Source organism: Manis javanica, chromosome 9, assembly GCF_040802235.1.
Source record: "Manis javanica isolate MJ-LG chromosome 9, MJ_LKY, whole genome shotgun sequence".
NCBI lineage: Eukaryota > Metazoa > Chordata > Mammalia > Pholidota > Manidae > Manis > Manis javanica.
This window is the reverse complement of record NC_133164.1, coordinates 92,302,563-92,324,102: the sequence shown is the minus strand read 5'-3', so window position 1 is coordinate 92,324,102 and position 21,540 is coordinate 92,302,563. Positions and strand designations below refer to the sequence as shown.

Here is a 21,540-nt window from a genome sequence, read left to right as displayed (position 1 = left end):
GTCAGTGAATGAATGAACAGTCGGTCACAAGACCACATCCCTGCTGAATCCTCTTCCTACTTCGCGGCTGGCCCCCAGTTCGGAGAACCTGTGGGCTCTCTGGGACTCCCCACCCTGTGGGCTGCATCAAAGCCTCCTGAAAGGTGTGATATTGCACTTGGGACTCCAGGATCTTTTGGGAGACCCCAGTTCAGTTAGTACTGAGCCTAGCCCAGCTGCCAGAGGCAAAGCCCGAGAGCTCAGAGAGCCGTGAAACAGCTTCACCCTCCAAGCAGATCCAGCCTCCGTGAGGTCAGAATGGGTGACCCAGCCTTGGTGTTGACTGCCGTTCCTGAGCCTGGGGTTTGTAGGAAAATATGTGCTGCTATCCACCATACAACCCCAGGTGCCTGCAGGAGGGTTAATGTGGGATGAATTGTACGAACACACAGAACGCCAAGTTGCTAATAATCCCAAGGCTGGGGTGGCTGCACCTTGAGAAGCTGGGTGCAGACCTTCTTCTCTCAGCCTTCCCTCTCTGCTTCCTGCTGCCATGTGTTCATTCCCTGACAGGAGCATAGCCATAAGTCCATACAAAATACCCCCCAGGAAGATTTCCAAGCCTTTGCATACACGACTACATGCACAGGCACACATGTGTCCACATGTCTGGTGCAAGGACCCCCACAGCTGCACTCAGATGAGCACCTCTCCAGGCCCTGCAGAAGTGCCCACTTTCCAGTAAAGGGATCCATCTGGGGGACAAATGCTACCCCTCCCCACAGTGAAGTAGTGGCTTGGTGACAGGGTAAAATTTATCATCATTATCCTAATATCATCTCCAGGCTCGACAGTGGCAGCAGCTAAAGAAAATACCAAGGCTTAACTTGGGGCACGCAGGAGAGCGAGGCAGAAGATAGGAAATATGATTTATGATGGAAATCAATGCAATCATAATACTTTCTGCTTGTAAAATTGGGCTGCGCCTCCTGTGCCCATAGGCCCACTTCAGTCCTGCCTGTCACAGGATGTTGGGGACCCTGGGGACTGGGGCCAGGGTGGGTGGAGGAGTCCAGATGATGGAACACTGCCTTCTCCTTTTCCCTGGAGAAGTGGGGGTGCAGGGTAATGTCCAAAGAGGAAGAAAGAAGAATGCACAGTCACCTATATCCAGCTGGTTGTGGGCTCTTTTGCCCAGGTGTCTTGTTCTGCTCACAACATACCTGTGAAGGTAGATAATTCTGTCCTGTGTTTTCAAATCCATGAAACTGGGGCACAGAGAGATTAGGTGACTAAGTTAAGGTCACACAGCTGGTCATGGCAGAGCCGGTCATTCCATGATGTCATGCAGTGTGGTGTAAGTGTAGAAAGGCTGTAGGGGACTACCCCTGCCCTGTGGTGTGAGAGGCCAGCAGAAGGCTCCCCCTCACCCAAAACATCCCCCCCTAACCCTCCGGCATCCCAACTTCCATCGTCAGCGATATTTCTGGGTTCAGCCATGTCCTGTTCAGTTTATACAATGTGATGGTAGTGCTGGTGGCAATGGTGACAGTGACAGCGATGGCAGTGGTGATAGTGACAGTCAGGTGACAGTGGAGATGCTGACAGTGGGGATTTTTCAGACATTTCTCACTAACACACAGCAGGGGCACAGGATAAAATACAGACAGTATGTGTACTGCAGACAAAATTATTTCTACTTCACAAAACTGAACCAAGAATTCTGAACTGAGGCCTGGGAGACCCAGAGTAGGTGGGACAGCCTTTTTCCTGGTAGATTGGGACACCAGCATGCTTCTGTCACTGAGGGAAAAATTACTTCACTCTGAGACAAGGCATTTGTGCTAAAGATGGGGGGTGGTGGGGGTGATGGGAAAATGACTTCTGAGGAACCCCCCACCCCCACCCGCACCTGGTTCCTGCTCATGGATAGGAAGTGAAGGAAGTGAGTGAAGGAGTGAAGGAACAGGAACGAATGCTGTCAGGACAGAATCCTCCCGGCCGCGCTTGAGAACTGCAGCAGGGAATGACATGAGACCCTGGTGAGGAGCTCCCCGGCCTCACCCAGGACAGCCAGTGTCTGGGAAAACAGGCTGATGGCCAGGGGCTTTGGGAGGGCCAAGCAGAGTTCAGCCCCGGGGAAGCTCCGAGGCCAGGACAACCCAGGAAAGAGCCTTCAGTCCGGCGGGGAGAATCCCCAGGAGTGGGCATGTGCTCAGAATGCGGTGGGGTGGGTCCCAGCCTCTGGGCAAACAGACGCTGCAGCCTGAGCAGAAGGGACGCAGGAAGGAGGAGGGCGTGGGACAGGCCCCGGGGGCTCCGAGACGCGGCCTGGGCCAGACGGAGACGGTGGGGGGTGGGGGGTAGCAGAGCGATGAAGCGGGGCGCGGGCCACAGCCCAGGGTCGCAGGGCGGGCTTAGGGCGGCCGGGGTCGGGGGTGACAGCTCTGGCATTTCAGAGGGCACCCTGGGGCCAGCGCCTGCCTTGACTAGACCTCTGGAGCTCGATAGACTTTCCAAACCTAATTAGTGTTTAATGGTCTGGAGAGGCGCCGCATCCGCCGTCACCGGCCGCACCAAGCCGTCCGGCTTCAGATTCTTAATTAACCTTTAAGGAGATGATCTGCTGGCGGCCGCCTCGGGAGGCCACGTCCAGCCCCATTCGCGTGCGCGCCGGGGCCCGGGCCCTCTCTGGGGACTGTCTCCAGGGCGCGAGTTCTAGGGGGACTCCAGACACCCCCTCTGAAGCAGGCTTTGGGAAGAGGCTCAGGTGCACTCATTACAAGGAGGCGTTTCTAAGTCAAGGACCATTGCACGTGGAGGGAGGCAGTGCTGTGAACCACCCAGGATGGAGGGAAAGAAAAGGGAGAGCAGCCATGTGCCTCCACAATTAGAGGGTGTGATCGGGCAGGGGGTCTGTCAGGACCAAGGGTCTGCATACAGTCTCTGAGGGGAGGGGAGAGAACGGAAGGGCAAGCGGCCAGCAGCACTTGGGAAAACCCTGGTGTTCTGGGGACAGAGACTGACAAGTGGGGGAGGGCAGGGCATTCGGGAAAGAAGCAGAAGAGGGCACCACGGAGACAGGAAGGGGACACCAGCGTGAGACGTGAACCTGTGCACTCCAGCACCCCCACCATGCCTCTTCCACAACCCCCACACATCACTCACCTCATGTACACACACTGCACATGCTTACATGCATACACACAGTACACACCCTCTCACACCTACAACCACACCACAGACTCCCAGTCATGCACTCTTGCCACACACCCACATTCTTGCACACAGACTCACATGTCCACCCCACCACTCACTCCAGCCCTCATGCACAGTCACACTGACACCTAAGCTTGACACACTCGTGGGCAGTGCCCATGACCCAGAGACCCTGGCGTGTTCCAGGAGGAGAGCCATGATCGATGCTTATTAATGAAGCTGCCCTGGAGATGGCTAATTGATGGCGGTGTGCGGCTGTTGTCTGGAATTTAACCTGATTCATCATTTAGCCTGTTGGAGGCTGGAGAGCTGTGTTAATTAATGCCAGGAAAACAGACTTGGACGAGCTGGCGGTGCAGCCTCATATTAGAAAACAGAGAGCAAGGGACAGAGGGAGGGAGGAAGGGAGGGAAAGGGGGTGGAGAGAGAGAGGAAGAGATTAAATCTAAAGCCCAAAGACAGAACAAATTCCAAAAGGCAAATATTGGTGCCATTTCTAAGATGACTCAGGTTTGTGCTTGGCGGGAATCATCAGGCTGTGATGTGGAGATTAAGAGCAATTTCCTCTAGATTTGTCATTTACTTGGTGTGGGCTTTGTTTTTCTCTTTAACTTGCTTAGGGACTCTCTCTCCAGGCCCAGGACTGAGACCAGGGAGAAAGGAAGTAGGGATTCTTGGGTGGAAGGCAGGGCCTTTCCCCTGGTCTGAGGGAGGCTCAGCCGGGCAACAGAGTCCACAGTCCCAGCACAGCTAGTTGGGGCCGGGAAGCAGTGGGGAGAACTCAGAAAATATGGCTCAGGACAGACTGAGGGAGATAGGAAGAGGGGAAAGTGGGTAACACAGACAGGGTTCTCGATCCAACCTCCAGGGCCAGGATGCCCACCCACTTCTCAGTTCCCCCCACTCAGCAAGGTAAGGGCTCAGAGTCCAAATCAGGAAGGCAGCGGTCCACTGAAGGCCAACAAAGGTCAGACCCGGATAGAGAGAGAACTACCCTCTCACTGTGAGGCCCAGAGCCAGGGCCCTAGTCAGGTGTGAGCCCTCAGGGGAAAGGCCACAAGCCTTTCATGAAGAGAGGACTGTGAGCCTGTTTTGATGGAAAAAAACAATTCTCAGGTCTGCAGCGCTGAGGACAGCCTTAGAAGATGGGCTTGACTTGCAGGGTGGAGCCCTGGTACCAGGGCAGACGAGGGGGAGCAAGGTCAAGTGGGCTCAGGCTGGAAACACATCCTCTCCATCACTAGAGCTGAGCAGTGTGGGCTTAGGGAACCCACCACTCTGTTGTGTGGGCATGTACTGATGAGCCACCTCCTGGGCTGAGGAAGGGACTTCCATGTGAGTGGGTGGCTGGTCTCTACCAAGTACAGGGCAGTGTGGCCGGGCATCTGGGACCTCGCTTATGCTGCTGCTCTCAGGGCAGAAGGCACTGCATGGTAAGGGCCTGGGAAAGGTGGGCTTGAACACCCTTTGAGCAAGGCTCTTTGCAGACTGGGTGGTGAGCTTCTAGAGGAAAAAGCCACATTGTTCGGGGTTCTTGTGCTATCCTTGCACCAGATATCAGTGCCTGGCCCACAGAGCTGTTCAATAAGCATTGGATGGATGGATGGATGGATGGATGGATAGATGGTTGGATGAACTTTGTGGCCCACACAAATGATAGCCTCCAGTGCTGCTAGGCCAGGTACAGAGGGCAGAGCTGGGCAGGTTGGAGAGAGGCTGTGGGCGATGAGCGAGAGAATAGCTGTTGCATATTTATTAAGCACTTATTAGGTGCCAGGCATTGTGCCAAGAGCCTTACCTGAGCTATCACATTTACTCCTCTCCATGCCTCTGTGGGGGATATGACTCTAAGAGGTTAAGTGATTGCCCTATCTCATAGAACCAAGTACATGGCAGAGCTAAGACTGAAATTCAGGCCTCTCAACTAAATCAGGGCTTATTTCATCCAGAATTATCTATCTACTGCTGTTTAAAATGCCGTGGTTTGCATGGCAGCAGGTCTTAATTAGGACAATGGGGATCCTTGCACCCTTGCCAAAGTCTTGGCGTGGCTTTGGGGCTTGGAGACAAAGAGACAGGCTACCCTTGGCCATGTGTCCCCAAGGAAGCCCTGACGTGGGGGGCAGGGGCACCATGGCACTCTTGCATTATCCCATCTCAGAGATTTCTCACTGCATGCAGCCTGACGTCTGTCTTACCTGCCACAGCCCTAAGAAGCATCCACCCACATGAATGGCCCCCAATTCCCACTGCATTGAAATGCGAAAAAAAGGGAAAACAGAAAGCTGGCTGGGGAGTCCCTCCCTCCTAGAAACCAGCAGAAGAGACATTTGATAGGCCTTGTGGTAGGGGGGCACCTCGTTTGTTTGTGCCAACTCACCCCCACCCTGTGCTTGAGGGACAGCATTTTGTAAACTTGAATTCCAGAGAGCAAGGAGAGGGTGGAGGCCAGAGAGGGATGGGAGAGAGAAAGGAGAGCGGAGAAAAGGGGAGGGGCAGCCCCAGGCAGGCCTGCCAATAGGCTCTGTCAGTGCTGTCTGCCGTTTGCTGTTTGCTGGACACTGCAGAGCAGAGCAGCCTGTTGCATAGCAACTGCTGGGGCCTGTGGTGGGGGCTGGACCAAGGAGGCTTCGAGGGCTGCAAAGAGGGCTGCTGAGCCTGAGGCTCCGTGCCCCACCTGCCTCCTCACCAGTGTGCCCCACCCCACCGTGCCAGAGCCCCACCACCCAGCCCAGGCTGTGCACATGTCTGGAAGGTGTCCTCTCAGCTCTGCCATTTACTATTCTAGGATTTGTCCACCTTTTCCCACAGTCCTCCTTCCAAGTGGAAGATGCACAAAGCCACGCTTGGGCTGGGGATAGGAGTCAGTCTGGGAGCAAGAATTAAAGGCAAACTGGAGAAATTTTCCTCTGAACCATCAAGTACACCCTGTTCACAAGCCCTGGACTTCTGTCTTCCTGCAGATGGAGAGGGGGCCAGGTACCAAGATAATGCTGGCCTTTCCTGATCTAAATGCTCAGCCGGCATTGTTCAGGCACCCATAAAGGGCTCCACCCCCCTGTGCATGAGGCCACCCCCTTGCTCTTTCTGAACATGGCCCTAGTAGAATGCGGTCCCTGCTGAAAGCTGATAGGAGAGACCACCGCCCTCAGCACAGCTCTGCCTCCTTGGGCCACGCTGGGTGCCCAGCCTCTGCCTGGCCACCAGCACACTTGCAGGCTGAGACTTTCTTCACACTCTTTGGCACCCCGCTGGCCCTTCCCTCAACCCACTCAGGTCTTCTGCCATCATTCCTGCCCCTGCATGCCCACCCTGTCCACACCACGGGTCTGCTCACCTAGCTCATTTGGTTTCAAAAGGACTAGAGGACATAAACTATGTCACATGGTCAGAGCAAGGTCTGGAGCTTAGGAGTGACTTGGTAACTGTCGCCTGCCACAGTCACTTGTGCCTCCTGACCCCCATCCAGGCACCCAGCTGCAGCCCATTCAGGTCCACACACTCTCATGTCCTGATTCACAGCCAGCGGGCCCAGGCCTTTGATAGGGCCCTTGATTCAGCAGGCTCATGTCATTAAACAATTAGGCATCTATGTTACTTCTGAGCCACCTTCCGTCCGTCCCCTTTTGACATAACAGACCAAAGAGAATCCAGAGGTGGTGTCTTGCAAAGTGACCAGTGTGATTGGGTGGACACAGTCACAAGGGGCTTGATGGAGGAGGACACAGAGGCCTAGGACTCTACTCCTTAGACAGATATGAGAGACGGTAAGGACAAAAGTTAAGAATGGGGAGAGGGTCTTGCTGCCAGCACAGGGAGAGGCTGAGATGCATCTGTGTGAAGTGGCAAGTCAAGGGCCTTGGCTAGCAGCCAACCCTACCCAGGAGCAGTCCAAGCTAGACAGCCTGTATAAAAGGGGTGAAAAGCAGTAGGGCCGCCATGCCAGTGTACGTACTGACCTAACAAGCATCAGATGGCCTCCTCAGATCCAGCAGTGCAAGCAGAACTGGATTTATTAAAAAAATCTTATCTGGAGGGTTTGCATTTCAAAGGGCTGTGGATTTGCATATTTTAACAATAATCTCAGGTTCTTCTCTCTGGTCTGAGCGCACTGGCTGTCTCTCTAAACAATGATCACTGCTTTAATAAACCCTCCCTAATCTGAAGGTACAAGCCACTTTGCCAGAGGATGGGGGGTTAAGGGTCTTTCTCTTTTGGCCGGAAACAGGGCTATCTGACCTCTCCACACTCCTGCTGAGGGGGTGTGGCTGGGACATGCAATAGAGGATAAGTCACCTGTTTGGCCAGTGAGCATTTATTAAATACCTGTTGTGTGCCAGCTGCCATGCTGGGTTCTGGGTGTGCAGCAGAAGGGTAATAGGTGGGGGTCTTCCTTCATGAAAGAAATAAACATTTGAACAAATTGAAAGATTTGGGACCATAAGGTCTGTGATCATCCCAAGTGTGTGGCAGGGCAATGGAAGAAAGGAATGGAGGGCTGCAAGGGACACCTAATTTAGATTGCAGGGCCAGGGGGAAGCTGAGACCCAGGGTTGGTGGGGAGGGGGTAGCCAGGCACAAAAGGAAGCACAAGCCCTACACCCACAGGCAGCCTTCCACCAGCTGGCATGGTGGCCTCAGAGCCTGGACTGTGGCGGGGGCCCCAGAGCAGGCAGGCGTCACTCTGCAGTAAGTTCTGGGGTGTCCTTGAGGGAAAACTTCATGACAACAACACACAGGATTCCTAGAATTTCTTGCCCTCTCTATGTACTGAACCATATGCAGTTTATTAAGGAGGTAATTAAAATGTTAATATATTTACAGGCTACAAATAATGTGTGCTGCTTCTGCCATTCCCCTGCCACCGCTTCTCACTAGGGGACCGTGGAAGCCCTGGGACAGGGGTTCCTTCTTTCATGCCAGAGTTATTGAGAGCCTACTATGTACAGCTTGGGGAATCTTATAGAGCCCTTGATTCAGAATCTGCCCTCCTGGAGCTTTAAAAAAATAATTTGTCTATTAATGAATTTATTAATTATGATTTTCTAAGTGCCGTGAAGGCAAAGTCCTGGTGGAGGACGCAGTCCCTAGACAACCGTCCATCTGTGATTCCCCGGCTCTCATCCGTGAGTTCTCTTCTCTGTCCGTATTGCATGCTTGCTTCCCTGCCACCAGCCTTTTATACCAAAGGCTGGAAATGCTCAGTCTATCCTCCTCAAATTGCCCAAAGTTCATCTTCAAAAGATAAATCTTGGAGTGATAATGATCTTTCTGAAGCTGGAGCTTGTGCCCAGACCTGAGCAATGCTGCAAACACTGGATCTTCAAGGAGATGCCTGCTGTCTGGAGCTGGAGATAAACTTCCAGGGTGATGGGCATGCAAAAGACACTGTCTTCAGTGCGGTTTCATGGGCGTGCAACCTGCACAGTCGCCTAGGGCCCGACACTCAGAAGGGGCCCTGGGGCTTAGTGCTCTGCAGCTACCATTGTGAAACTCCTAAAATTTTATCTTTGAACTTGTGTTTTGCATAAGTGAAATCCATGGGAAAAGGAACATGTGTAGGAGATTAGGACCTTTGCTTAGGGGCGGTTCTGCCTCCCACTGCCTGCCCAATCCAAGCACGTCCCAGGCTCCACGTGCAGCAGTGGGGGCCCCCAGGAGTGGTGTGGGTGCAGGCTAGAGAGGGGTGAGTTGGGTCACTTGTCCTGTGGTAACCCAGGCTGGCAGCACTGTGGCATGTCCAGCTGGCCAACAGAAGCCTTGTCTCAGCAGGAGTGAGCCTCTTGCCCAGGAACCCAGTGTGTCTCTGGCACAGCGTTTACAGTACCCTTGAGGGTTGCCTGTCCAGTGTGAGTTGGGGCAGGAGCACCCATGCACAGAGGATTTGAAATCTGTCTTGACTTCCCAGGGCCCACCCTCACCTGGGATGCAACATGTCCATCCATGGTCAGCAGAAGGGAGAGCCCAGCAGCCCTCAGGCACTTGCAGGCCAGGACTCTGGGTAGCTGTGAGGGTCTCCATGCCTGAGCAGACCCTTCTTCCTCATTAACCTTCTTGAATCTGGCTTGCATTTGTCTCCTCTGGCCAGCTTAAGGCACCCTCCAGGCACAAGCCACAGAAAATGAATTGTGTAATTTTAGTGATTCTGCATAAGAGTTAAATGTTCTGATATTTTGCACTTAAAACTTGCCTCACACAAAATAAAGAGCAATGCTAGGATTCATGCTATTAATTTAAAATGTATATTTCTCTTTACTTAAAATGATATAAATAGCAAATAAAAACTACCATGACAAGTCAAAAAAAAGAGAGACCATGGAAGAAAGGAAAAGCTTCTATTTTCTTGCTTCAGTAATGTTTCTTACCTTGCATTTTGAACAAGGAGCCCTGCAAATGATGTCTCTTCTCACAGCCATCGATGCTGCTGGGGTTAGGGTACAGACATCCCAGTGACCCCAGCACACAAGGTCTGCTCATTCCCCATTTCCATGACCATCGTATGTGCTGGTCTTGGGGGCAGACAGCATAGAACTTGGGTTCTTGGAGAAGATGAGAACAGTAGGGACAGATGGGGACTTCCTCACAGGTACATCCAGGATGGGGTGGGCAGGTAAGGAGATGGAGGCTGTAGTGAAGGCTGTAGGTTTGGACACCAGAAGAATTGGTAGCATCACATGACTTCATGGCCTGGAGAGATGCCAGGCATTCTCATGAGCAGGAAGCTGGGTATCACCAGGTACTCACACATCCCAAAAAGAGCCAGAGAGGAATCTCACTTTGAGGATAGGATACCCACGCTGGAATCACATCTGGGGATTCAGCTGCTGGCTGGTGAACTCTAGGGCCATCGTGTGATCTCTGCCACTGGGAGCATCCTCCCCTCCCCACTCCTCTGGCACCATGTAGGGCATCAGTCCAAACCTTCTTGAGGCACTTCTGGGCCACAGATTGGAAAACAATGTAGAGGCTGATGTTGGTTGAGAACCTACCACGCACTGCTTTCCTCCCGTAACTCATTTAACCCAAATCCCCAGCCCAAGTGGATTCTTTTGAGATGTCTGTGATGTCTCACAAGTACTTCTCAAGCATGCACATGCATACACACACACTGCAGGGCAACTCAATCCTGAGTTAGGGTCTAGGGTGTCTATGCATAGGAAATCAGGTCCCTGCTCTTGCTAGAGAAACAAGTGTCTGTGTCTCTGTCCATCTCTCTCTCACACATACACAAACAAGAGAAAGAGGGAGAGAGAGACAGAGAGAGAGAAAGAGGTAGTTCGGGGCCATGTGTGACCCAGAGTGCTGGGAGATACCCAGAGATGTCTCACTGGAGGAGGAGGAGGGGGTCTTACTGAGAAAGAGGAGGGTTTAGATAGCCAGTGAGGAGTGACAGGGAACTTTCTAGGTTCTTTTCTTCCTGAGACATCTCTGCGTTGGCCACGCTGGGACTCAGTATGAAGCAGAGGGCTCACATGCTTGAGACAGCAGGTAGAAGAGGGTCCATTGTTGAGGGAGGGCCCCAAGTGACCCTGAGGGCAATGAGGGCTGTCCTAGGCACAGCAGGGCCACGTTCATGAGTGACTATCCCCAGGGCTCTTGCCAGCACCAGCTTAGGCATGTGTCAAGCAGAGGGAATGAGGAGCACTCACTTCCCCCAAAACCTCCATGCCAGCCCTCAGGAAGGTGGCTGCAGCAGCCAGGAGGCAAGGTGGACACAGTCCCTTCCGTGTCTGGTGGCAGAACACATCTGGGTACTCAGGGACTAGTGCCCTCCTCCACAGGCTGGCCCTGATTTGGTGGGGTGTTCATTCCAGCCTTGGGGAGCCCCTTACAGGGCGTGGGAGAGGAGACACTCAGACAGGAAAATGGCTCTCACCCAGAACCCAGCCCAGGAGCATAGCCCAGGCTGTACCAGGAGGACAAAGGAAGGGCTAAGTGAGACTGCTGTAGGTAATCAGGGCCATCTTCCTGGACGTGGGAGAGTTGCCCCTGTGCCCTGGCCAAGACCAGCAAACACCTGTGGGAAGTAGACGTGTGGCCAGGAACAGAGATGGGAGGGGGAGAAAGAGCCAAGAAAGAGCCAGTCTGGCCTGTTTGTCAGTCTGTCTGCCCACTAGCCCCAGGCCTCTGCTTCTGCCAGGAGCCACACTGGACAGCCAGGTGAAGCCTTTGGACCAGCTCAATCATAGTATTTATTCTAATTGTATCATAATCGTCCCCAAGGAGCCCGGTTCAAATGAGCTTGACATTATTAAAATTTTAATGCCCAGTTTTCATAGCTGAATGAATATTTAAAGGGTATGTCCCAGCTTAAGTTATGATGATGAAGAAATTAATGGAATGTCTTGTTTAATGCATGGATATGTGTTGATGCAAAAAAATGGCAGAGATGGAGGGGGTGGGGAGGAAGAGCCCTAGCAGAGGGGACTGGGCTGCAAGGAGTCACCTACCTGCCTGCCCTCTACTACAGTAGGGAACAGGAAGGGAGCTAAATCCCAGAGCCACTCACTCCCCCGGGGGGGACCCCAGGCTGGAAGCAGAAACACAGTGGACCAGAGTTAGTAATGTCCCTGGAGGACTGACCCCAGGTGCCTGCAGGATGCCTTCAGGATGCTGTTCTTGAACCAGGGAAGGCAGCCCTGGGTCACCAAAGCCCCCAGCAGGCATCTGGAAGCATGACCTATGCAGAGGCCACAGTGGGACCTGGGGATACCTCAGAAAGAGAATCAGTAAGGAAGGTGCCTGCCCCTGGCCCAGGTCCCCACCAGCCCCCGGGCCCAGACTTCCTGGAACGATAATACAGTGGCTCAGAGAACAACCGGGCAGAGAACAAGAGATAGGGAAGAAAGGCCCCAAGAAGTGGGTTTGAGTGTCCTTGAAGCATGGTGCTCACCTGTAAGGGGCACCCTGAGATCTTGGGAGCCTTGACGTCCTGAGATCTTGGCCAGAGTCCAAGGGTGCAAAGTCAGAGGAAGAGTAAGGAGATGGCAACTGCCCCTCAAGCCTTCCTACCCATCACCCTCTCTCCCCTTCCTCGCTGTCCCCTCCTTGCTGGCCATCTCTCTGGCCTCCTCTTTCCTGGACAGGCTTGCTCTGTCCACAGCCCCCTTCCTCAAGGCAAAACCAGGCCTTGGTGAGGCTGGATGGGGCCAGGGTCTAGAACAGAGAAGAAAGACACAGGCAGAAAGGGAGAGCTCCCTTCAAGCCCAAGGAATCTGTACAGAGCCTCCTCCAGCTGAGAAATCTGAACAGCTGAGCCTGACACTTATTTCTGCTGAGAATTGAGAAAGCATTGGGCCATATTTTCTCTCTCCATCTAGCCTGGCACCTCTCTGACAACCCTGCAAAGGCTGTCTGGATGCTGACCATCCCTAGGTTATAATGGGACACAAAAAAATGACCCTGGGAACATGGGCCCATGGGAAATGATTTAATGGCCCTTCACCAGTGTGTTGGAGCACTCTGTGGGTGCCCAGTCCACGACTGAGGGCAGTGGGTGACTGGATGTGACCCTGGGTCCCTGCTCCCAGGAAGCCCACAAACTGGAGCCCAGCACTGAGTCACAGAGGAAGTCCAGGAGCACAGTTTAGGTCTGGCTGGTTGGAGGTGCTGGCATGGGATGGGGTAGGGGAACTCAGGCCTATGTCCTGAGCCTGGGACAGAGCACTCACAAATGGACAGGTACGAAGGACACTGGGACTGTGGCTGGCTGCCTGAGGGATGGGGGGTTGCCCCTGGGGTGGAAGGCTCCACACCCAAGCAGATTCCACTTTCCTTCTGTAATTTACCATGGAAACTGGGCCCTATCATATCAGAAACAGCTTTACCCCAACCTTTGTCGATGCACAGAACTCACCCCAAGTGCTCTTGCATAGAGAAGATGGGCCGTGGGACACAGAAACAAGGCGCCAGGGGAGGGCTCTTCCTCCTGGTCCCTACCCTCCCTCGTGATAGCACCCCTAAGCATTCGGGGCCTGCCTCTGCGGCAGCGCACTCTGGCCCAAGGGATGGAGCCTCTCTCCGCTCTCATCTCCACAGTGGCAGAGCCCAGCTGAGTCAGCTTCATACACCTCCACCTGCCCCTGCTCAGCCACCCTCCTCCTCCTCCTCCTGGGGAAGCCTGAATCTCCCATCCACCCCCTGCTCCCAGCCTTCTGCTTTGAACTTTGCTGGACTGTCCCCAAGCTCATCGCACCTGGTTCCCAGCATCTCCTGAAGGTATAGGCAGGTGTTAAGAGATTCATCTGGATATCACCATTTACCACCTGTGTGACCTTGGTCTAGTTTCTTAACCTCCCTGAAATTCCATTTCCTTGGTTAAATTGATGATAATCTATTTGCATACATCACAGAGGAAGTTATGATAATCCAGCAATACAGCAGTGCCCCCTCATCTGCTGTTTCACTCTCCACAGTTTCTGTTACTCACAGTCAACCCAGGTCCTTGAAGCAGATGATTCTCCTTCTGACTTATGATCTAAAGGTCAATAGCAGCCTAACGCTACGTCATACTGCCTACATCATTCACCTCACTTCACTCATCACATACGCATTTTATCATCTCACATAATCGCAGGAAGGCTAAGTACAGTACACAATAAGGTATTTTGAAAGAGACAGAGACCACATTCACATAACTTTTACTATATATATTTTTATAATTGTTCTATTTATTATTAGTTATTGTTAACTTCTTACTGTGCCTACATTATAAGTTGAACTTTATCATAGGTACGTATGTATAGGAAAAACATATTTATATAGGGTTCAATATTATCCAAGGTTTCAGGTGTCCACTGAGGGTCTTAGAACCTGTGTTCCACCGGCAAGGGGGGACTGCTGTACAATCTGTGTGGCAGCTACTCATTTTCCTGAAGGTGTAACAGTGTTGTATGTCCTTTGGGGTACCTGAGCTCCCTCTCCTTGCCACTCAATTCCTAGCCTTGATGGTACCTTTTATAAGAAAAAGGGAGAATTCCCTGCAGGACCCTTCCCACTGTAGTACCAGGAAGCCTTCATGGAGGAGGAGGCTGGTGTGCATATGACAGAAGAGCCTGGAGGCTGAGGAATGGACTTGGAGGAGGAAGGTGCTGAGAATGGCATGATGCAAGAGGTAGTGGAGACCAGATCTGGGGGCCCAGGCTGAAGAGGTTGATTTTATTTGTTGACCCAAGAAACCTGGCCCCAAACTCCCCTTGCCAGATGGACCTCGTTCTTCCAGAGCAGCTGGGGTCAAATGAAATAAAATACAGGAAGGCCAACTCATCACGGCGTTGTTAGCTCTGAGCCTTCCCATCCTGCAGAATCCAGATCTGCCAGCCCTCGGAGCTTTGTCTTCTCATCAGCCAGAGAGATAATAACCCCTACCTCAGAGAAGCAGCACAATCACTCAGAGAGAAACTGCGCAGCTTTGCCCAGGAGAAACACTGGCCAGAAGCAGGTCCAGGTCAGTCGTTGGGGCCTTTCTGGAGTAGAAGAATATTGCAGGTTTAGGAGAGACTAGGCAGAAGGGATGTTCCAGAAAGGGGGGACAGCCTGGGGAAGGGTTGGATGCTGAGTCCCAAAAGGCACTGGGGAACCGTGGCTGCAGCTGCCCATGGGAACCTTCTCCCACAGCCAGAAGCCTACCAGGCTTTCTGGACCCTTCCTTTAGGAGTTGGAAAGAGGGGGTTCTGGGGGAGCCAGGCTCCCTAAATGAAGCTGGGAACTTCATTATGTCCCCCTTCCTTGTCCCTCTGACTGGAGCTCTCCGTAACACCATGGTTTCCTCTGCTGGCAAAGTGTACACGCAGAGCGCCTTCACTCCCTCAACCCCAGAAGGCCTGCTGGGCAGGGGCCTCCGGGCAAACAGTACACCCAGTGGGCTGGCCTCCCCCGGCTACCCGGGCCTCCTCCCCTCTGCTCCGCGCCCTGCCTCATGCCTCTGCCCTCCGTGCGGTGGTTCTGCCCTCCGCCTGGCCTTGTCCTCACCGTGCTGAGTCATGGTCACCTGTGCTGCCCAACCCACTGCCTTGATGCAGCCAAAACTCACTTCATATCCTAGGCCAGAAGGCCTGAGGAATCTTGTGACTGGCTCGTCTGGCCTCCATACACATACACAAGCAGAACTGGCAACACAGCCGCCTGGTGCAGGATGGAAGCCCAGAAATAGTCCTGGCAGACCCGGATTCCCAGGCGTGTCCTGCCATGGAGCTGTCCTGCCTCAGCTTCTCCACTTATAAAATGGGGGTGTTAGTACCTGCTCTGCCTGCGGCTCAGGGTTTGTGGGAGCAATGCAAATGTGGTAAGGGATAAGGAGGCATATGACAGGCAAAAAGCACTGGCAGAGACAGAAAGTACGATTCCATTTGTGTGATTCCTACTGTTTTTATTGTTTGATGTATCTTGGGGCCTTAGGGTTGGAGAGCCCACCCTGGTGCCTCAGCTGCAGACAGGATTCAAGAGTCCAGAAGGAGCCATGCTTGGAGTTCAGAGACCCCTAGTGGCCTGAACGGGACATTGAAATGAATCCTGAGAAAGGCCAGTGGCCAGAAGGCTTGAGGGATGAAGCTGGGCCCTGGTGGCCTCCTGGCACCCAGACACCACGGGAGACAAGTAGTTGTGCCTGCTCCACCCACCCCCGAGGGGACAGCCCTGGCTGCAATCAAGAGCCCCGGCCCTAATTTGTGCTCCAACTTGGAGCTGAGTAGCTCAGAACCTCAGCCCGTATCTGCAAGATGGCAGGAGGTGGGGTGGAACTCACTGCCATGCCCTGGCCTGAGCAGGAATCAGTCTGCAGCCAGAGGCCAGCTCTTTGAGGCAAAGCCAGCTGTCTCTGGTATCCAGATGCGCTGTGGGGACACCTCGTGTTCTGATGTCACAGCCTAGCAAGAGCTGCTCAAAGTTAGGAGGGGACATCCCAGGGTCTCCAATCCAGAGATCCCTGCCTGCCTGAAATAATGGGGCCCAGGGACTGCAGAGTGTGGAGGCTAGGGGAGCTTCAGCGAAGAGGCGCATGGTGGCAGCTGCGTGGGTGTGGCAATTGCACGACTGGATGGGCAGGTGGGTGTGGTCTGTGTGCTTAATACCTGTGAACCCCTGTGTCTGCTCCCACTCCCAGGCCAGCTCTAATACTGTCTCCCTGTGCTGTGTTGCAGATGAACCGGCCCATCCAGGTGAAGCCAGCGGACAGCGAGAGTCGAGGAGGTAGTAGCTGCCTGCGCCAGCCCCCTTCACGTGAGGGCTCACTTGTCTCTGCCCCTCCCCTTCCTCTCCCACCCATCCCTCCTTCCTTCCCTCCCTCTCCCAGATGCAGCGACTCCCTGCCCCCAGGGGATGTTGTGGAGGGGAGGAGGGTGGGATTGGGACAGGGTTTTGGAGCCCTGGGTGACTGGTGTGGGGACAGTGAAGGGAAGTGGGGAGATGACTGGATTCTGCTGGGTGGCTTCTTCTGTTCTGTGAGAAAGCTAGCAGCACGTCCTGGGGCACTCTTCTGCCCCCTTTGGGGCACCCAAAGGGTGTGCCCACCTCTATTTCACCAAGGAAAACCCCACTGTGTTGGGTCTTGACCAGTTGAAAAGGTGCCAGCCCGGGAGGGAGGGGATGGATTGCAACCCTGCCCTGGGCATATTCAGGCCAGAGTGGGCAGATTTGAGAAGGTCTGCCCCTGGGGGCATAGGACCACTGAAATCAAGATCCTGGAGATAGGTACTGGTGGACAGGAGAAGTCTGGAAGGGGAGGCACAGCCCAAGCAGAAGGCACAGCCTCACTACACAAACAACCCTCCATTCCCTGACCGAAGGCTGTCCTCTCCACCAGCCAGGGGCCTCGCCCTACTACATACAGGGGCCCCACAAGGCCCGGCTTTTGGGTTCCTCTGTCAAACACCTAGCATCCTAGGTTCTGGGCTGGGTGACCATGCCCACACTGTGCCAGGCCAGGGACCTCTGCCCCTTGGCTCTCCCTGCCTGGGCCTGGACAGGTCACTCTCCTCTTAACTCAGCCACACACTGAGGAATTTCTCTCTCCATCATCCTCCCTTTCCCCAAAAAAGTTTTCAAGGAAATTAAGAGCAAAAAGTAACACAGGCAAAACCGACTTGCAAATTCAGAGTTAAGATCCTTGTTCTGAGGAAACTATAGTATGGCCACCAACACGACATGTGGTCTCCCAGCACACCCCGACATGGGCCTCAGATCCCACCCACCAGAGCCCCACTGGTGTCTTGGTGGTGCCCAAAGGACCCCATGCCCCAGGGTGCAGACACACCCTCTGTGCACTCTGAGAGGTCTGTATCCTGAGGACCCCAACAGTGAAGGTGGGTCAGCTGAGGGGTAAAATGGTTCAAGTGTACAGGGCCCAGGTGAGCAAAGCCAGCTGGGTTCACGCTGCTTGCTTCTGCCCCTCTCCTGGCATTCCAGCTACTTCAGTTTCTGTGCCCACAGAGGCTCCTCAAATACCCAGTGCCAGGTACCATGCCCTGGCAGGGAAAGGGGTGCTATCCTGCCCCATGCATAGCTCCTCTTCGGGGGCAGGTGGCAGGGCCAAGGGGCCTCTCCTAGAGATGGCCTCTGGGCAGCAGGCCCGCCGACCACCTGGGCCTAGTCCCCCATCATGAAGTGACTCACCTGCAGCACTCGCTCTGTTCACGTGGCAGGGCCAGGAGGCAGCGAAGAGCCTCACCCTGGTGGGGAGACAGCCTTGTGTAGAGGAAGGTAGCTCGAACTGTAAGTGGCCCCTGTTGTCCCTGAGGTGGTGGCAGCCAGAGGCCTCGGAGGAGCTGGCACCTGAGCTGGACTTGAAGGAGGGGAGATTCCATACCTGGAGAAGTTGGGCAGCGTGAACACAGAGGGAGGTCCCTGGGAGGGAACAAGGGGCCTCTCTGGTGTGGAGCAGACAGCTAGATTCTCCAGAACTGGAGTGAGGTGCCGGGAACCCCCTTGCCTGGTGAGACCACTCTGAGCTCTAATGCAAATCCTCCTCTCCTTCACTTCCTTGGAGGCAATAGCTTTCAGACTCTGAGTCGCTGAGCTCATCTCCTTTCTCCCGTGTATCTCCTGCTGCTGACACTTGCCGCTGAGGTCTTTTATGCTTCCTGCAGTAGAAAGAGAAGACAAGAGAGCCAACCCTAAACATCTATCTATTAATTGCATAGTCAGTATTAAACAGGGAGATGATTCTGAGTCAGCACTACCACCAAACTAAAAAAAAAGTCAGTTTAAAGTAATTTAATATCCATTAAATAATTCTACTACACGGGAGAAGATGGGGGAGAGGTGAACGTTAAAAAAGAGAAAGAAATGGGAATGGATCAAGGTAGGGAAGGAAGGAAGGGGGTGGGAGGGAGGAGGAGGAAAAGAAGAGCTAGAAAGTTGAGGGGCTGGGGGTAGAGGGGAAGAGGAAGGGACCTGGGAAGGTGTGGCGGCGCAGCTGGGCACGGGAGGAAAAGAGTGGCTCTGCCCCACCCCTGGTCCTTCTGTCCCAGCTCCAGAAACTGTCCTTAGGGGATACAGCATCCCAAAGGCCCTGAGAACATGGCACCCATAAGCCCTTAGGACCACCAGTTGCACTCCAGGTGCACCCAAATGTTCATGAGCAGCACATGGAGATGTATGTTCTGCTTAGGATTTGGGGTACATGTGGGGGCCTTGTGGTGGGGGTGCAGGAGGCAGGCTCCTTCTGGTCTTGACCACCACAACGGAAGGCTGAAGTCCACTGCACTCATATCAGGATGCCAGCTTGTTTCAAATCTCATGCTTCTAGAAGCATCCTCTGGTCACATCAGCCCACAGCCAGAGAAAGAGGAATAAGGGGACACGTGGATGGAGGAGTGTTGGCAGGAGGTCTGTGTGTAGGGGCAGCTTTTTCACTTCCACGGTTCCAGTCTCTGATGTTGCTAGCTGCTGCTAACAGGCCACCATCCATCAGAAATGGCCAGGGAGACCAGTTCTTTTTCCTCAGGTATGGGGTTGGCTTCAGCCTTACCTCCAGAGAGGCCAGAGTGGATGTAGGTGTCCAGAATGCACCTGACATAAGGAAGAGGGGCTGGCTGGGTGCTCAGCTGGCGATCCTCAGGGAGAGTACAGCGTGGCCAGTCTTGTTGTGGTCCTGGAGTCTCGTCCTGCTTTGTCCTGAATGAGCTCTGGCTCAGGCCTACCCTCTCTGAGCTCCCACCCCTCACCCAAAGATAGGAGGACTCATAATCCAATGGAGCTGCTGTTTACAGAGCACCCACTGATGGCTGTGAGTTTAAACTGTGTGTGTAGTCCATACATCAGCTTCAGGAGGTGGAAGTTATTGGCCCTGCTTAAAGGTACATACCAAGGCCAGAGGCTAGGGAACCTGTTCCAGGCCACACAGCTAGAAGGTGGCAGAGTAAGAATTCACACCCTTGTCTCTCAATCACCAGCACCAGGGTGCTGTGCATTCCTCTGACTCCCAGGATACTTATTTGGACGCAAGGGGCAGTGGGAAGGTGCCATGGCATTTGCCATGCCTCTAGGCCCGTTGCTTCGAGGCAACTGAGGGGAGAGGAGCAGGCTCCCCAGTGAGGGAGGCAGGGCCAGGCTGGACAAGGAGCTCTGGACCTATCCATGAGACATGAGAGACCAGGTCTGGAGGGGGTCAGAGAAGAGAGAGCTAACTATGGCAGAGTGGGCTTCCTGGAGGAGGTGGGAATTGGACCTAGAGGTGTAGACTTGGCAGGAGACGGTGAGATCATGAAATGAAAATGGGGCCTTGAACACGAAGCAAAGGGCTTGGGCTTGTCTCTGTCAGGAACAGGAGTCAATGATCTGGGGTGTAGCAGGGAGAGGGGGCAGGCAGAGAGAGGGTCTCGTGGCTGTAATGTCCCTGAATGGGAAGAGAGGAGATGGCCCTGCTACCACCACCGAGAGCCAGGGCTCCAGAGAGGCAGGGAAGGAAAAGCAAAAAGAGAAAGAGCCTCCCCAGGAGCCATCCCTCAGTTCAGTGCTCAGAACTCGCTGGATCAAGTTGTATTGAAACTCAGATTTGCCCTCAGCAAGCAAGACAATTCATCACCTGGGGGAGTGAGGAAGCCTGGGACAGAGAGGAACTGGGTGGGGGGTAGCCCCCACCTGCCCTGCCCATTTCAACTGTAAGGACACTCCCTAGGGCATGCACTGTGATGTCCTTTGCCTCCTGGCTGGCAGATGTACCCCCACTCCAAGATCAGATTCATGGTCAGTACTTGGCTTGGGTCTGCACAGCTGCAGGGGCCCTTTGCCTCTTGATTTCCCTCTCAGCATCTGGATGGGTGGCCACAGCACGCTGCCCTGCAGTCCTGACCCCCTCTCTGTCCTCCCTGATCTCACCCAGGTGAGCTCTAAGGTTGCAAGATAGGACAAGCACTCCCCACTGCCAACAACTGAGGCTCCTGTGGCCAGGTTGTGGGGGCTCCTTTCAGGCAGTCAGGCTCTGAGCACCTTGAGCAGCCTAGGGACCCCCAGTGCAGGACTGGAGGGGCCTGGGGCTGGGGAATGTGCCCAGTGCCCTCAAAGGATTCAGAAAGGTCAGTAGCCAAGTAGGGTCCTTGAAGGGAACAAGAAGCGGCTGTGACCTGGGCCAGGTATAGCAGACACTGGCCTGATCCTGCCTCAGCTAACCACTTCCAGACAGACCAGCAGGTGTATGCTGTGTCTCCTGGTCCCTAGAAAGCACCCCCGCCCATCACCAAAAACCTCCCACCTCTTCCCAGTAACCATCTACAGATTAGAAGCTTTAGCTGATGCGGGCCTCGTCCACACTGTGCCTGGCAGAGCCCAGGATGCACTTGCACCACCAGCACCCTCCCCAGCATGCCGCACACTGGCCTGACAACGGTGCCCCACCACAGGCCCAGAACTGGAAGCTGCTCACACACACAGACACAGTGCAGCTGACACAGGCCTCAGCTGGACTTGTGAGGTCCCAGCTGGAGGAAGGTGATGGCCAAAATGACCTGGGGGCCCCCAAGTTCCCTCCCTGGCCCATCAGGGTGCGTTTTTCAAAGGAAGTCTTTGTCCCGCCCAGAGAAGAGAACAGCCTGGACAGAGGCCTGATGACCATGGAAGGGCTTCAGGTGGACTCAGACACAGGGCTGAGCCCCTCATTATAAAATCCTCTTGTCCCCCCGAGGGTTTGCAGGGCCCAAGGAGGTTCAGGAGAGGTCCAGGGGAGCAGCCCTTAGCTCCAGCCATGAAGGGGAATCTGGTGGGGTAGTTGCAATAAGCTACTATCTAGGGATCCCCAGGTAAGCTTCTAGGGATGAAAGAACTTCTATGATCCTTCCCCTGAGTCCTTCAGGAGCACGTGGGCTGGAGGACCCCACAGCAGCTTCCATGTCCTCCCTCCTGTATTTCCTG

The 21,540-nt window shown here is 54.1% G+C and overlaps 1 protein-coding gene across 50 annotated transcripts in view; it reads left to right on the top strand.

Annotated features, from left to right (window-relative positions):
• The window catches only part of CELF4 (CUGBP Elav-like family member 4), a 283,441-nt gene that overhangs the window by 197,885 nt on the left and 64,016 nt on the right, over positions 1–21,540 (top strand). For 30 of the 50 annotated variants that reach the window (XM_073212957.1, XM_037017269.2, XM_037017319.2 and 27 more), the window contains exon 3: positions 16,335–16,413. In XM_073212957.1, coding sequence (XP_073069058.1) covers positions 16,335–16,413 — 79 coding nt within the window. The remainder of the gene's footprint in view (positions 1–16,334; positions 16,414–21,540) is intronic. The other 20 variants (XM_037017306.2, XM_073212951.1, XM_073212961.1 and 17 more) reach the window with 1 other exon arrangement.